Here is a 17,215-nt window from a genome sequence, read left to right on the forward strand (position 1 = left end):
CCTTCCCACTACCTTATATCGACAAGTAGGTGGACACCACTGCGGGGCACCAGATGATGAGCTTCATGGACGCGTTTCCGGCAACAATCAGATACCTATGCATCCGGAAGACCAGGAGAGAACATCCTTCATGACGACCAGAGGGATCTATTGTACAAGGTTATGCCCTTCGGCCTAAAGAACGCATGATCAACTTATCAATCTTTGGAGAAGGAGTGCCTCGCTAGTCAAACTTCGATGAGCATCTACCAGAAGGTTCCGGTTAGACATAATCTCGGTGCTTGTTGACGAGATGGAAGATAGACCCTCAGCCGATAAAGCAGCCCTCGCTAGTCTTGGTGGAGGAGTATAAGAAAGACACCGCTTCCGCGCTTTAACCTTCTGATACTCGTCATAGACAACCGATACCGGAGACCTTGTCACGTTCCCTGAAACAAAAATAAATATATATATATATATCATGAGAAACAAAACAAGACAGAGTCTTATCAGTTAGAAAGGGAAGGCTTACCCCAAACGCGACTATGACGCAAGGCCTCCCTGCTCACCAGAAAGGTCACCCAGCGGATCGCCGAGGAATTCCCATTATAAGCGTCGCCACTGCTTCTCCAGCAAAGGAAACCGGGCGAGACAAATCTGACAAAGCAAAAGCTAAAATGTTAGGATCAAGATCCCGAAAGGATGGTAAAATTCAAAACTCGTAAGAAGAACTTACCCACGGTACGCCAAGACGTAGGGTAACCCACCGGCTCCTGAATCTTCACGAACACGTACCGGCTGTTCCAGCCATCCCCGAAGGGGTGACTACCCCTGACACCCCTCGAAGGTTCCTCGACCAGAGGGGCACCATCACGGGATCGAAGGTGATAGAACTCGTCTTTGTCCGCCGAAGGAGCAAAGTAATAAGAGTATAAAATCTCATGCACCCCGATGGAAAAGCCATGGAGTTCTCCAAGTACTTGGTGTTGGGGAAAAATACTCATGTACTACTTTCCTCCAGACCCCAGGCAGGACCTAGACCTCCGGGTCCCCGTTTTAGGAACGCTCAGGAGCCCCAGTATCAGGAACCTCGGTATCGGTTCCAGGAACCGCCTCCAGCTCGAAGAAAAGGCAAATTGCTGATAAGGAGAACCTTCCACATTTCCGAATATGGAAGACTTCCATCTACATCAATCGACCTATAGACGACTACATATGGGGAACCCAAACCCCAGAACAAGGGATCGACACTTTGAGGCTCAGAGATGATACTTAGACGGCTAGGGTTAGGGTTCATACCAAGAATACTTGTAATCCTTGCTTGTTCTATTCAATAAAGATCTCTTCAAGTCTCTTTCTTTTTCACTACTCTCGAATCCCTACGAAATACCTACTAATCCTCTAATAAAACCAGCTTATCCATCGTTCCGTGGTACTTTAAAAGATCCTACACAAAAATCCCCTAACAGTTTGGCGCTAGAAGGAGGGGACTAATCTAAACTACGTGACGATGGCGGTGGATGAGCAAGACAACCCGTCAGAATCTACTCCAAGAGAAGCCGAGCTACAAAGGCAACTCGACGGATTACAAAGCCAGGTAACCGACTTGCACAAGGCTCGGGAAGCTACCGAGAACCTTGAACTTTCCTCTGAAGTTCAATGCCTGAAGGAAAAGCTAGATGAGCATTCGAAGCAGCAGGAGCAAAGTGCTGAGAAGCTTACTCAGCTCGAATCTGAAAACCTTGTTCTCAGAGACAAGAATCAAGCCCTCAACATGGCAAGCAACAAGAAGCGCTGCTTCCGCACACAGGTCTGATCCTTGCAGAGCCTGGACACACCCAACACCGCAGGAGGTACCGCTCAACAGCCTTCAGGTGAAGCAGGGGCATCAGGGGAAAAAGCTGGAGATACGCGAGTGCATGAAACAATATCCAGCAACTCCGAGCCAGACTCCGAGAAGGAAACATCCAAAGGAGCCGCGGCATTGCAGTCCTCATTGACCACCTATCTGGACCAGATATTCTCCAAGAAGCTCGACGCCATGCAATCTATGGTAGAAAGGCTCCCCGGGGTGGCACCTCCGATTCGGAAAAGTAATCCTGGTTCTTATGCCGATACTCCTTTCACAGATAATATTGCCCTGATCGGGATGCTGAGAAAGTTCTCCTTCCCCAACATAAAGATATATGACCGCACCGGCGACCAAGACGACCACATCGCTCAGTACAAACAAAGGATGCTAGTTGTAACACTCCCAAGGGAGTCCCGCGAGGCCACCATGTGTAAGGGATTCTGCTCAACCCTGATCGGACCCGCGTTGCAATGGTACATTCATCTACCTATCGGATCCATATCTTCGTTTGCAACTCTCAGCGATGGGTTCGTGGAGCAGTTCGCAAGTAGCCGGAACCTGGAGAAAACCTCGGACAGCCTCTATGAAATCCTCCAGCATCAGGTCGAACCCCTTCGTGATTACATAGCTCACTTCAATCAGGAAAAGGTATCGATTCCTGAATGCAACGTCACCACAGCAATCTCAGCCTTCAAAAGAGGCCTGCTCCAAGACAGGGATCTCTACAAGGAACTGACCAAGTATCAGTGTAAAACTATGGAATACGTATTATCCCGAGCCTGGGCCCAGGAAAATGGGAGAAAGTCGTCGCAACCCGCGCTAGGACACAGCAGAAACAAGCAACAAGGCAAGATGAGAGCGATCGAGACGAGAGGTCCTCCCAGAAACCCAGAAAAGACCAAGGGGGCAGGAACCGGGGCAGGTACATGAGCCGTCCACTCGAGAGAGCGGAAGGGATGTCGGTGTCTAACTGGCCAGATATCTCACACTTGTCTGTATCCCAACCAGAGCTAATCAACGCCCTAAGGTAGATGGGTCAACAGGTTAAATGGCCACCGAAGATGAGGGCACCTGATTCCTTCCAGAACCCCGACCTCTTGTGTGAGTTCCATCGTGACCATGGTCACAAGACGGATGATTGCATCGCATTGAAGATCGAAGTAAACGAACTACTCCAGAAGGGATACCTTTGGGAGTTCCTCTCAGAAAAGGCGAAGAACCTAATAACCAGAGCCATCCACTCGAGAGAGCAGAAGGGATGTCAGTGTCTACCTTGCCAGATATCTCACACTTGTCTGTATCCCAACCAGAGCTAATCAACGCCCTAAGGTAGATGGGTCAACAGGTTAAATTGCCCTCGAAGATGAGGGCACCCGATTCCTTCCGGAACCCCGAGCTCTGGTGTGAGTTCCGTCATGACCATGGTTACAAGACGGAAGATTGCGTCGCATTGAAGATCGAAGTCAACGAACTACTCCAGAAGGGATACCTTCGGGAGTTCCTCTGGGAAAAGGCGAAGAACCTCCTAAGCAAGGAGACAGCCAGGAAATCTACTGAAACCAAACCCGCGTCACCGCCTCGACTGGACCAAGTGATCCATGTCATATCCGGAGGTTCGGAGATAAGCGGCATAAACCATGCAGCTGCAAAGAAAAGCACTCGAAACGCCAAACTTGGTCTGGAGACGTCTAAATCAACACGACTACTCATGGGAACAGACGAGATAAGCTTCACGACGAAGGAGCAAGAGAAGGTCCTGGCTCCCCATCATAACGCTCTAGTAGTATCGCTTACCGTAGCAAACTGCTTGGTAAGGAGGATCCTAGTAGATAACGGAAGCTCCAGCAACATCGTCTTCCAGACTGCCTATCAGGACCTGGGGTTGGATTAAAGTGCCTTAACTAGAAAGACAACCCCACTCGTGGGATTCAGCGAAGAGGTGAAGCAAACCGCCGGTGAAGTTGTCCTTCCAGTCTATGCTGAAGAAATCAACATGTCAAATAAGTTCCTCCTCGTTGATTGCCAATCATCCTAGAACATGATCTTGAGAAGACCATGGATCCATGATATGGGAGCTGTCCCCTCAACACTCCATCAAATGGTGAAGTTCCCTACTCCCTTGAGCATCAAGGCTGTCAGGGGTGATCAAGAAAATTCTCGATCCTGCTACCAGACCACCTTAAAGGGGAAGACAAATGTCTTATAGCAAATACAGCATGGGTCCTGAGCTCTACACTTATTGGGACCAGAGACTAATAGCAGGAAAGGTACGCGACTAGTTAGAAACGAGAGTAGGAGGCCGAGGAATTCTCTCCGGCTTTGCATCAACCGCTTCGCATGGTCTCTTTTGGATTCGAATTGAGGTAGTTCGGAGGTAGTCAAAACCCAGAGTCCTTTCGATTCAAGGCCCATATACGAAGCATCATATCTGGAGAACCTGTTCCCCGCAACGATAACCCCAAGGAAGAGTTCAAGGTCGAGGATCTGCGCTAAACTCATAAGCTCCAGCAAATTCGGCCCAGAGAAGCATCATTCCCCAGCTCGGAGAGGGCGACGATCCGCAGGTGTCATTTCCACATGTTGTCAGATACCTCGGCACCCCGAAAACTCTGGCCAGATAAGGAGTACCAAGAAGCAGGATCAGATACCTCATTTTCCCCGTAAAAGACCACTCGGGAGACAAATCTTCTGTGTACACTCGGAAGGGATCAGACCTCAGAAAGCTTTCGAAGTCCTCAATCAACTAGGTGGAGACGATCACAGACCCAGTCCAAGGAATCCTAAATCCCCTACGACACCTTGGCCTCTCCAAAGGAGGGGAACACACCTCGAAGTAGGATCATCCATGACGTCGGGGCAGAAGATCTCTAAACCCTCCCCCCCCCCCCCAAGGTCCCAAAGAAAAGAGCTATCAGTATAGGATCCCTGGGGCAAGCTCAACCTACGAGTAATGCAAGGACCCATAGGTCAGAAGAGAACCCGATAAGCCCTAGGAGAAAACTAGTAGAGAAACCACTTGGAGTATTCGATCCCCGACGGACTATTCCCTTGACAATGAAAGGATGAATGTAACACCCCCGAACCTTCCTAGAAATATGGTCGATCAACCGGCCAACAATCAAACAAGAACATGACCGATAAACCATCCAACACCCAGGATTGCAGATGATTGAGCCAACCGGCGAGCCAACAATCAAACAAGAACATGACTGACTATCCAACCCAACACATGGGGGGGCGTCCCCTCGACTCTTCACCAAATGGTGAAATTCCCTACACTCTGGGAATAAACGTGATTAGAAGGGATCTGGAATATTCCCGCTCCTGCTACCAGACCACGCTGAAAGGAAATACCAAGATCTTATAGCAATTACAGAGCAAGCCTCCGGCTCATCACACCGAGGAACCAGAGGTAGATGAAATGGATGACGTGCTATTAGTCGAAGGAGATAAGACCCGGCATCTCAAGATCTGTTCCAAGCTGACCAAAGGATTAAGAGGAAGACTGATAGACTTCCTCAGGTCTAACACCGACTGCTTCGCTTGGTCCCACGCAGAAATGCCTGGGATCGATCCGGAAATCATCATGCACAAGCTGCAGGTGGACCCCTTACATCAACCCGCCAGACAAAAGAGAAGGAAGTTTGCCCCCGAGAGAGACGCGATCATCAACAATGAAGTGAAGAGCCTGCTCGACACGGGGTTCATTCATGAGGTTCAGTACCCAGATTGGCTAGCCAACATCGTCGTGGTCAAGAAAAATAACGAGATGTGTAGAGTGCATCAACTTCACGGATCTCAACAAATCATGTCAAAAGGACCCCTTCCCACTACCTTATATCGACAAGTGGGAAGACACCACCGCGGGGCACCAGCTGATGAGCTTCATTGACGCGTTTCCGGCAACAATCAGATACTTATGCATCCGGAAGACCAGGAGAGAACATCTTTCATGACGTCCAGAGGGATATATTGCTACAAGGTTATGCCCTTCGGCCTAAAGAACAAATGATCAACCTATCAATCTTCGGAGAAGGAGTGCCTCGCTAGTTAATCCTCGATGAGCATCTACCAGAAGGTTTCGGTTAGACATAATCTCGGTGCTTGTTGACGAGATGGAAGATAGACCCTCAGCCGATAAAGCACCCCACGCTAGTCTTGGTGGAGGAGTATAAGAAAGACACCGCTTCCGCGCTTTAACCTTCTGATACTCGTCATAGACAACCGATACCGAAGACCTTGTATATATATATATATATATAATGAGAAACAAAACAAGACAGAGTCCTATCAGATAGATAGGGAAGGCTTACCCCAAACGCGACTATGACGCAAGGCTTCCCTGCTCACCAGAAAGGTCACCCAGCGGAATCGCCGAGGAATTCCCATTATAAGCTTCACCACTCCTTCTCCAGCGAAGGAAACCGGGCGAGATACATCTGACAAAGCAAAAGCTAAAATGTCAGGATCAAGATCCCGAAAGGATGGTAAAATTCAAAACTCGTAAGAAGAACTTACCCACGGTACGCCAAGACGTAGGGTAACCCACCGGCTCCTGAATCTTCACGAACACGTACCGGCTGTTCCAGCCATCCCCGAAGGGGTGACTACCCCTGACACCCCTCGAAGGTTCCTCGACCAGAGGGGCACCATCACGGGATCGAAGGTGGTAGAACTCGTCTTTGTTCGCCAAAGGAGCAAAGTAATAAGAGTATAAAATCTCATGCACCCCGATGGAAAAGCCATGGAGTTCTCCAAGTACTTGGTGTTGGGGAAAAATACTCATGTACTACTTTCCTCCAGACCCCAGGCAGGACCCAGACCTCTGGGTCCCCGTTTTAGGAACGCTCAGGAGCCCCAGTATCAAGTACCCCGGTATCGGCTCCAGGAACCGCCTCCAGCTCGAAGAAAAGGCAAATTGCTGATAAGGAGAACCTTCCATATTTCCGAATATGGAAGACTTCCATCTACATCAATCGACCTATAGACGACTACATATGGGGAACCCAAACCCTAGAACAAGGGATCGACACTTTGAGGCTCAGAGATGATACTTAGACGGCTAGGGTTAGGGTTCATACCAAAAATACTTGTAATCCTTGCTTGTTCTATTCAATAAAGATCTCTTCAAGTCTCTTTCTTTTTCACTACTCTCGAATCCCTACGAAATACCTACTAATCCTCTAATAAAACCAGCTTATCCATCGTTCTGTGGTACTCTAAAAGATTCTACACAAAAATCCCCTAACAGTTTGGCGCTAGAAGGAGGGGACTAATCTAAACTACGTGACGATGGCGGTGGATGAGCAAGACAACCCTTCAGAATCTACTCCAAGAGAAGCCGAGCTACAAAGGCAACTCGACGGATTACAAAGCCAGGTAACCGACTTGCACTAGGCTCGGGAAGCTACCGAGAATCTTGTGCTTTCCTCCGTAGTTCAATGCCTGGAGGAAAAGCTAGATGAGCATTCGAAGCAGCTGGAGCAAAGTGCTGAGAAGCTTACTCAGCTCGAATCTGAAAACCTTGTTCTCCGAGACAAGAATCAAGCCCTCAACATTGCAAGCAACAAGAAGTGCCTCTTCCGCACACAGGTCCGATCCATTCCGAGCCTGGACACACCCAACACCGCAGGAGGTACCGCACAACAGCCTTCAGGTGAAGCCGGGGCATCAGGAGAAAAAGCTGGAGACACATGAGTGCATGAAATAATATCCAACAACTCCGAGCCAGACTCCGAGAAGGAAACAGCCGAAGGAGCCGCGGCATTGTAGTCCTCATTGACCACCTATCTGGACCAGATATTCTCCAAGAAGCTCGACGCCATGCAATCTATGGTAGAAAGGCTCCCCTGGGTGGCACCTCCGATTCGGAAAAGTAATCCTGGTTCTTATGCCGATACTCCTTTCACAGACAACATCACCCTGATCGAGATGCCGAGAAAATTCTCCTTCCCCAACATAAAGATGTATGACCGCACCGGGGACCCAGACGACCACATCGCTCAGTACAAACAAGAATGCTAGCTGTAGCACTCCCAAGGGAGTCCCGCGATGCCACCATGTGTAAGGGATTCGGCTCAACCCTGATCGGACCCGCGTTTCAATGGTACATTAATCTACCTATCGGATCCATATCTTCGATTGCAACTCTCAGCGATGGGTTCGTGGAGCAGTTCGCAAGTAGCCGGAACATGGAGAAAACCTCGGACAGCCTCTATGAAATCCTCCAGCATCAGGTCGAACCCCTTCGCGATTACATAGATTGGTTCAATCAGGAAAAGGTATCGATTCCTGAATGCAACGTCACCACAGCAATCTCAGCCTTCAAAAGAGGCCTGCTCCCAGACATGGATCTCTACAAGGAACTGACCAAGTATCAGTGTAAAACTATGGAAGACGTATTATCCCGAGCCTGGGCCCAGGTAAAATGGGAGGAAGACGTCACAACCCGCGCTAGGACTCAGCAGAAACAAGCAACCAGGCAAGACGAGAGAGATCGAGACGAGAGGTCCTCCCAGAAACCCATAAAAGACCAAGGGGGCAGGTACATGAGCCGTCCACCGAGAGAGCGGAAGGGATGTCGGTGTCTAACTGGCCAGATATCTCACACTTGTCTGTATCCCAACCAGAGCTAATCAACGCCCTAAGGCAGATGGGTCAACAGGTTAAATGGCCACCGAAGATGAGGGTACCCGATTCCTTCCAGAACCCCAACCTCTTGTGTGAGTTCCAACGTGACCATGGTCACAAGACGGATGATTGCGTCGCATTGAAGATCGAAGTCAACGAACTACTCCAAAAGGGATACCTTCGGGAGTTCCTCTCAGAAAAGGCGAAGAACCTCCTAACCAGAGCCGTCCACTCGAGAGAGCGGAAGGGATGTCAGTGTCTACCTTGCCAGATATCGCACACTTGTCTGTATCCCAACCAGAGCTAATCAACACCCTAAGGTGGATGGGTCAATAGGTTAAATTGCCCTCGAAGATGAGGGCACCCGATTCCTTCCGGAATCCCGACCTCTGGTGTGAGTTCCATCGTGACCATGGTTACAAGACGGAAGATTGCGTCGCATTGAAGATCGAAGTCAACGAACTACTCCAAAAGGGATACCTTCGGGAGTTCCTCTGGGAAAAGGCAAAGAACCTCCTAAGCAAGGAGACAGCCAGGAAATCTGCTGAAACCAAACCCGCGTCACCACCTCAACAGGGCCGAGTGATCCATGTCATATCCGGAGGTTCGGAGATAAGCGGCATAAACCATGCAGCTGCAAAGAAGAGCACTCGAGACGCCAAACTTGGTCTGGAGACGTCTAAATCAAAACGACTACTCTTGGGAACTGACGAGATAAGCTTCACAACGAAGGAGGAAGAGAAAGTCCTGGCTCCCCATCATGATGCTCTAGTAGTATCGCTTACCGTAGCAAACTGCTTGGTAAGGAGGATCCTAGTAGATAACGGAAGCTCCAGCAACATCGTCTTCCAGACTGCCTATCAGGACCTGGGGTTGGATGAAAGTGCCTTAACTAGAAAGACAACCCCACTCGTGGGATTCAGCAGAGAGGTGAAGCAAACCGCCGGTGAAGTGGTCCTTCCTGTCTATGCTGAAGAAATCAACATGTCAAATAAGTTCCTCCTCATTGACTCCCAATCATCCTACAACATGATCTTGGGAAGACCATGGATCCATGATATGGGAGCTGTACCCTCAACACTCCATCAAATGGTGAAGTTCCTTGCTCCCTGAGGCATCAAGGCTGTCAGGGGTGATCAAGAAAATTCTCGATCCTGCTACCAGACCACCTTAAAGGGGAAGACAAATGTCTTATAGCAAATACAACATGGGTCCTGAGCTCCACACCTATTGGGACCAGAGACTAATAACGAGAGAAGGAGGCCGAGGAATTCTCCCCGGCTTAGCATCGACCGCTTCGCATGGTCTCTTTTGGATTCGAATTAAGCTAGTTCGGAGGTAGTCAAAACCCATAGTCCTTTCGATTCAAGGCCCAGATAGGAAGCATCATATCTGGAGAACCGGTTCCCCGCGACAATAACCCCAAGGAAGAGTTCAGGGTCGAGGATCCGCGCTAAACTCATAAGCTCCAGCAAATTTGGCCCAGAGAAGCATCATTCCCCATCTCGGAGAGGGCGACGATCCGCAGGTGTCATCTCCACATGTTGTCAGATACCTCGGCACCCAGAAAACTCCGGCCAGATAAGGAGTACCAAGAAGCAGGATCAGATACCTCATTTTCCCCGTGAAGGACCACTCGGGAGACAAATCTTCTGCGTACACTTGGAAGGGATCAGACCTCAGAAAGCTTTCGAAGTCCTCAATCAACTAGGTGGAGACGATCGCAGACCCAGTCCATGGAATCCTAAATCCCCTACGACGCCTTGGCCTTTCCAAAGGAGGGGCACACACCTCGAAGTAGGATCATCCATGACGTCGGGGCAGAAGATCTCTAAACCCCCCCCCCCCCCCAAGGTCCCGAAGAAAATAGCTATCAGTATAGGATCCCTGGGGCAAGCTCAACCTACGACCAATGCAAGGACCCATAGGTCAGAAGAGAACCCGATAAGCCTTAGGCGAAAACTAGTAGAGAAACCACTTGGAGTATTCGATCCCCGACGGACTATTCCCAGACGATGAAAGGATGAATGCAACACCCCCGAACCGTCCTAGAAATATGGTCGATCAACCGGCCAACAATCAAACAAGAACATGACTGATAAACCGTCCAACACCCAGGGTTGGAGATGATTGAGCCAACCGGCGAGCTAACAATCAAACAAGAACATGACTGACCGTCCAACCCAACACCATGGTCCGGAGGCGCTACGTGACGGCTACGGACGATCCGGTCAGAGTCACAAATTTACTCCACGACCTAGACCAGTTCATCCACTAACTTGTCCCGCTAAATCAAGGCGAAAGGCTTTGCGACCTGGCCAAGAGTTAGCATTTTCCGTAAGATCAAGGCCTAAGGCTTCTCAACCCGTACCACGACCTAACGTTGTGTTAGACCGGACTAGTCAAATATCCGAGTACTCATGAAGAGCATATAAAAACAATTTCCTTATTGATTCAAGAAATATTCATACATTGAATATCGCAAGACTGGGCCCGGCCTAATGCCAAATCGAGTCAACATAGCACAATTCACAATACCGTTTACAAAAGGCATGAAAATCTACACCGGCGGTGCTAACGTCCAGCACCAAGCTATCCGATCATCCTTACCTAAAGCGACCTGCAAAAAGGACAACGGAGTTGAATGAGTAATCTATTATTACTTAGTGACCTGGCGGCCTCTACCCGCAACCTATACTCTAACCCAAACAACCCAAAATAACAATCAATCTAGCCCTAGCATGCAATAAAAGCTAAGGCTAAGCAAACCGTTACTAAGTTAGACTTGGCCTCCTGCCATGATTTAGCTTCAAGTAACGGGAACCTGCAAGACAAACAAGTCAACAACCAATCCCTAGTTAACCATATATACGCCTGAGTTCAGTACTCATGTAGTGTTAGATACTTAGACTGTACAAGTATCATTAGCCGGTCGACCAACAATAAGACAAGAACATGATCGGCCAACCAATGATACCACTTAGCTTTAATATCCACCACCCTTCACAAACAATCCCTCGAACACATACCGGCCAACATCAGGCCTACACTAACCAAATACACACCAAGCCTAATCTGTTACCTAAACCAGACTTATGACTTAATGTCAGAACCTGCAAACAAATCAATCAACAACCAAACACAATCATAATAATAAGATACTATGAGTACCTAGGACTCGATCTATCTCGTAACACGGTATATTGATGCTACACAAACTCAAGGGTTCCATAACCCTTACGACACTCTAACACAACACTCTAACCTGGTCCCTGGTGACTTCGTGTTCCTCCTCTCTATTGACAATATCCTATCTTCCTAATACAAAGGCCAGAAGAAGGAACTTTCAACCGACCGCGGCCCACAGTCCTTCGGGTCACCGCGCAACAGCCCACAGTCCTTCGGGTCACTGCCACATTACACCATCGTGTAAGCACTCAGCCATAGGCCATGATCTCGTCTCTCTGAGTCTTCCCGATCCAGAGAATAAGGGGTTTCATTGAACCCGCTGAATACGAGGGCGAGGAAACACTAATCACCCCTAAACAAGCCTAGTATGGGTGGGTTACGCACATACTTTCGGCACCACTCACACAACACAAACTCAATCTAGAACCTAACGTAATGATAAAGTTCCAGATCCTAACTAGACACTCGACTCCACAAGACTTAACCAATAGTACCAGTAGTCCGGCCTATATGGCCTAACTACTAAACAACTAAACAACAATATCAATACTAAACAACTCAATCAAACCGTTACCCAGATAGTTCAGCCTCTTGCTATGAAACTATCATTAAAGATAACAGGAACCTGCACTCAACCATATCAACACGCAAGAATATGAATCATGATGCATCCTAGTCCTAGTCAGGTTATTATCTCAGTCTTAATTCCATTTCTTCTCAGCTTAGCCCTTACTAAACTGAGTCCGGTTCCATAAATAAAATAACCCTAAGGACTCTACCATGCAATAACGTGATCATTCTAAACTGTATGCAACTCGATCTATCCTAAATTTCAAGTGGAATTCACACAAGCCAACTCACAGTGTTCTAGGCGAGAAGCAGCTGGTTGATCGGAGAGGACTTGGCCAATACCCGACGGACGACTTGACTGGACTGGACTGGACTCGACTTGGACAAAGCCTCGGCTTGATCATGAAGACACTAACAGGTCTTGATGTACTGATCTGGACTCGAACAAAACCTCCTTTAGCTTCTGGACAGTTCTTCGAACTTCCTGGCGGAGTCTCGAGCAGAACTTCGACTGATCTGAACCCGTGGAACTGATCTAACTCTGGACAGCACCTTCACTTGACCATCAAAGGAACTGACTGTAATGTACGGATTGATTTAGACAGATCTTCCACCTTATAATCGTATCATAGAGAATCATCGATTGGACGAAACTGGCCTTCTCGGTGGAGTATCGGTCTTAAGAATCGACCATACTCTTAAATCGACCACTTTCTTTTTTTTTCTCTCTCTATAGCCACGTTTTGAACTTGCTTTGGTGTGTTCTGGATGTCTGAAACTGAAGGGGGGGCTGAGTATTTATAGAAAACACCAGCCAATCAGATTATTGTTGGTGGCCGCCCGTGTGCGCTCCGCATGGCTCCGGACGCATGCACGGTGGCACCTCATGCTCCACATGGCTGGCTGCATGTCCAGGACACATGCAGGACACCACCACTCCTCCCAGATGTCAGGCTGCATGACTGGAACACATGCAAGGCGCCAAACATCCTCACACATGTCGATCAGCATGCTTCGGTTGCATGCGTCGCGACATCTCGTGCTTGGCCGCTCCACCTCGTGCTTCTATGTGTCAGGCGGCATGGACTGTTACCATGCACGGTGACACCTCGAGATTCTGTAGACACTCAGCTATCTGGACAGTTGACACTACGTTCTGAACCCATGCAAAGAGCCACCTCGAGCTTCTCGGTCGATTTGCGCGATTTTGGCCCTTCTGGTGAATTTTCGTCCCGCGATCAATCTAGAATATTTTTCCGCTCCCGCTCTGATGCTCTAAATAATTTTAAAAGACTCCAGATGAATTCTGATATCCCTTAAAAATATTTCCCGATCCTCCAGCCTCTTCGAAGAATATTACAGAATACCGAAATTAGGCTTTCGTCCAATTTCAGGTTTTTCCGTCGTGCTTGCTTCCAAAAATGTTATGCTTCCAAAACGTCTGTCTGATCAATCTAAGACATCTTCTACCTATGGTCGATCAACTTATTCGACTCATAGTTTACTCACGATCAATTCTTCGACTACCTCGTTCTTCAAAATTTCTCGATCAATCGTTATCGCCCGCGATTCGACCACCACAAAGCTTATATAATGAAATAGTTCCGACTATAAAAGTAGTAGGAAAGCCACAATACTTAAAGGGGCATATAGGGATGGATCAGGTTCCACAAAACGTTCTAATCCCAGCTCAACCTCACTGATACGTGGTATTTCCACGTGAAAACAAATGGGTATGAGACATAAAGCAGGAAGGGGTCTGCGCAAACCTGAGTACTGTCAATACTACCTAAAACCCTTGTATAGCCTAAGGGATATCGGGGTCCCCAAAAATCATATGCGCAAGTGCCTGTATTAAAACGCTCCAGGCTATATGATACAGGGGACGCTATATAAAAGTACCAAAGTACTGTGACATACAGGGAGCACTCGACTGCTTGACCAGACGTGGAGAGTGGTAAAGTCTGCACTTGGATTTTCATCCACACCAGCAAAACTTAATAAGTCTGACAGTGGCTTCTGTAGAATGCGAAATCCCAACAGGTACCGGTAGTAGTCTCTCCTAGGGAGGCCGAATACGGTCCCTGTGGGAACCGGAATTCACACCGTCGAAATTTGTTAATCGGAGGAATGTAGGGGTCAAAATCGGTCACGACGGAAGCGATGTCCAAAAGTCCTCAGAAAAACCGAATCTCTGTCAAAAATTCAAAAGCCGAGAAAACGAACAGCCGAAACGGATCGCCCGGCGAGCTTGGCCGCGACACGAGCCAGCTCGCCCGGCGAGCATGACTGTGTTGCCGGTCGACTCGCCGGTGAGCTCGGCCGTGACAAGGGCCAGCTCGCCCGACGAGCTCGACCGTGGCACGGATCAGCTCGCCCGGCGAGCGCAGCCAATTCTCCGTGGACCATTCCGAACCCGGTCCCATCCCATAACCATGCATCTTCGTCCGAAGTTTCCATAACTCAGTCTTCGGGTCCGTGGATACGAAACCAATTTTCCGTCTAAAAAACATCGTCGAAAGTATTCGGGAAGTTGAGAAGGTTATGTCTCTCGAACAGTTTCCTATTCTTCGTAGTAGAGCAGGTTACGGTTAACTTAACACCAACTGCCTCAGCTATGCGAAGAAACAGGGTTCCGTTAGAAGAACCATGCCTATACCAACGGCTACTTCGCGAGTAAAATCGTAAAAACGCTTAAATCTCGATACAGCCCAAAGAGGGTCCGAATTGCGGACAACGGCCCATCTTTGGTCCCAAAAGACCTGGGAGCCGGAACCTGGAAGCTGGGAGCCGGAACCCAGAGGTTTGGCTTTTTCTTTTGGATGAATAGTAGCGGAAACATGTGTTCTCCGACATCTTTTACTCCCCTTTGCTCCAAATGAGTAGAGGATATGAAGAACAGAACTCCTTGATGTAGATTTAGCATTTTCTCAGGCTCCTTTGAAGGAGGTAGAGCAGCAGTGTTCCCGGCGATTATGCAGGGTTTCTTTCGCGGAACAACTCCAATGTCATTTGACGAGTACTCAAAGGCGTTGTATCCACCTAGCAATCCGGCTTATCTAGAATTCCACTACCACTTAGATTGTAGAACCTAAAGAGAAAGGTGGTGTTGGGGAAAAATACTCAAGTATTAAATTTCTCCAGACCCCAGGCAGGACACCGGCCTCTGGGTCCCCGCTAGGAGGCACCCCGGGTCCCCGCTGCGAAGTGTTCCGGGTCCGGTCCCAGAGTCCGTCCCCTTCCCCTGAGAAACGGAAACTTGCGATAAGGAGAACCTTCCATATTTCTGAATATGGAAGAGTTTAACCTACTCCAACCGACTAAGGCCCACCTTAAGGAGACTATATAAAGGGAACTGATAGACCATGGATTTGACCCATTTTTACCCATGGTTTATAAGTGTTTTAACTATTAATTATCATATTATAGAGTCTATTTAGTATATTTATTGGATTGGGAGTGATTTGGAGATAAGTGATGATTTTGGAGCATTTTGGAGATATTTGGAGTAAGCACCCGAGATGACCATCGAGCTCGACCATCGGTCGATATTTAAGAGGAATAATCGATCGATGTTCATATCTTGACATCGATCGACAGCGAAGCGCGCAGAAAGCCCGTTTGGTCACAGCCGACTTGAAGCCCAAGCCTTCACCAATTGACAAGATTACCCCTTACGAGTTTTAACCTAATTATATAAGCTTTGCCAACATGTTAGAGGCAAAGTGTGCTTTCTTGTTTTACTATTTTCACAGCAAAGGTTTTCTAGGATTTTGATAGATTGGAGAGAAGATCCAAAGTTATATTTGTGATTGGAACTCCATTGATATTTATTTACTATTCTAATGCAGTTTTCATACTTTATTGCTGTCATGAATTGCTTACCATGTCTGAGTAGTTCTCTTGTTAGATTTTAGGGTTTAAATATGTTATGAAGGATTAGCCCCAGTTATAGATTGTTAAGTTGTGATATTAATCATTAGGATTGTCATTAATGTCTGATTCTAGATTGGCTACCTAGAAATTACCCTAGGATTGTTAGATATAAGTGATAGCTTTAATCTCATCCTAAAACCATTTTAATTGAGCTAAGATTCTTGCTAGAGTAAGGCGAGAGCTGATCTAGTGAGCTTAGTGAGCACATTCAACCTGTGCATTAACGCTTGACCAATAGCGTCGATCGATATTCAAATAGAATAATCGGTCGATGTTTCGAATAATTAATCGATCGATATTCATATAGAATCATCGATCGACACTGGTCAATAAACGAACCTAGAAAGAGAGAGCATAGTTGTTTGGTTATAAGTGTTGAGCTCTACAATATCATGCATGCAACTTGTTAGGCAACTTGTTAGACACTTCAAGACTTAGAGATTTAAGGATAGGCGGCTAGAACTAGGGTTCTTACTCAATACATTGTACTTCCAACTTGTTATATCTAATAAAACATCTCTTCAAGTCTATTTCTCTCTAAATCTATACGAATACCAGCCTTGTCCATCGTTCTGCTCACAAAGATCCTACACAAAAATCCCATAACATTATGTAATATGCTCCCTGCCTGAGAGAAAGCGCGTAAGCTCCTCAGGCAGTACTTTTCATTATATGGAATATGCTCCCTGCCTGAGAGTAAGCGCGTAAGCTCCTCAGACAGTACTTTGCTTTATACTTATTATGATCCCTGCCTGATAGTAAGCGCGTAAGCTCCTCTGGCAGTACTGTGCATTATACGTAATATGCTCCCTGCCTGAGAATGAGAGTGTAGGCTCCTAAGGCAGTACTTTGCATTATATGTAATATGCTCTATTGGGGAAAAATATTCCATGAAGAGATTACTCCAGCTTCCGGCTTCCAGGTTCCTGCCTCCAGGTTTTGGGTTCCGGCCTCCAGGTTCCGGATTCCTGCCCTCGGGTCTGGGTCCCTTCCCCCGGCCAGGGCTGCCCTCATGAAGTTCATCAGCTCCTTGATCACGGTATGCTGTCTTTACTGCGT

General features: G+C 47.7%; 4 protein-coding genes across 4 annotated transcripts; all 4 read left to right on the forward strand.

Moving 5' to 3' along the window:
- Positions 1–1,489: 1,489 nt before the first annotated feature.
- Positions 1,490–2,761, forward strand: LOC106377623. The gene is made up of 2 exons (XM_013817888.2): positions 1,490–1,756; positions 1,805–2,761. Exons 1-2 carry the CDS (start codon positions 1,490–1,492, stop codon positions 2,759–2,761), a joined length of 1,224 nt encoding a protein of 407 aa, XP_013673342.2.
- Positions 2,762–3,164: 403 nt separating this feature from the next.
- Positions 3,165–3,722, forward strand: LOC106377622. Its single transcript, XM_013817887.1, has one exon. The coding sequence runs from the start codon at positions 3,165–3,167 to the stop codon at positions 3,720–3,722; it is 558 nt and encodes a 185-aa protein (XP_013673341.1).
- A 4,126-nt stretch (positions 3,723–7,848) lies between these two features.
- Positions 7,849–8,768, forward strand: LOC106377621. The gene is made up of 2 exons (XM_013817886.2): positions 7,849–8,253; positions 8,376–8,768. Exons 1-2 carry the CDS (start codon positions 7,849–7,851, stop codon positions 8,766–8,768), a joined length of 798 nt encoding a protein of 265 aa, XP_013673340.2.
- Positions 8,769–8,815: 47 nt separating this feature from the next.
- Positions 8,816–9,574, forward strand: LOC106377620. Its single transcript, XM_013817885.2, has one exon. It carries the CDS (start codon positions 8,816–8,818, stop codon positions 9,572–9,574), a length of 759 nt encoding a protein of 252 aa, XP_013673339.2.
- Positions 9,575–17,215: the final 7,641 nt, after the last annotated feature.

The sequence above is a fragment of the Brassica napus genome, chromosome C7 (genome assembly GCF_020379485.1).
Source record: "Brassica napus cultivar Da-Ae chromosome C7, Da-Ae, whole genome shotgun sequence".
Lineage (NCBI taxonomy): Eukaryota > Viridiplantae > Streptophyta > Magnoliopsida > Brassicales > Brassicaceae > Brassica > Brassica napus.

Coding starts and splice junctions, on each gene's coding strand:
- LOC106377623 (XM_013817888.2), top strand. CDS start 1,490: ATGGCGGTGGATGAGCAAGACAACCCGTCAGAATCTACTCCAAGAGAA. Junction 1,757..1,804: donor AGAATCAAGCCCTCAACATG/GCAAGCAACAAG, acceptor TGATCCTTGCAG/AGCCTGGACACACCCAACAC.
- LOC106377622 (XM_013817887.1), top strand. CDS start 3,165: ATGGGTCAACAGGTTAAATTGCCCTCGAAGATGAGGGCACCCGATTCC.
- LOC106377621 (XM_013817886.2), top strand. CDS start 7,849: ATGCTAGCTGTAGCACTCCCAAGGGAGTCCCGCGATGCCACCATGTGT. Junction 8,254..8,375: donor TATCCCGAGCCTGGGCCCAG/GTAAAATGGGAG, acceptor CCAAGGGGGCAG/GTACATGAGCCGTCCACCGA.
- LOC106377620 (XM_013817885.2), top strand. CDS start 8,816: ATGAGGGCACCCGATTCCTTCCGGAATCCCGACCTCTGGTGTGAGTTC.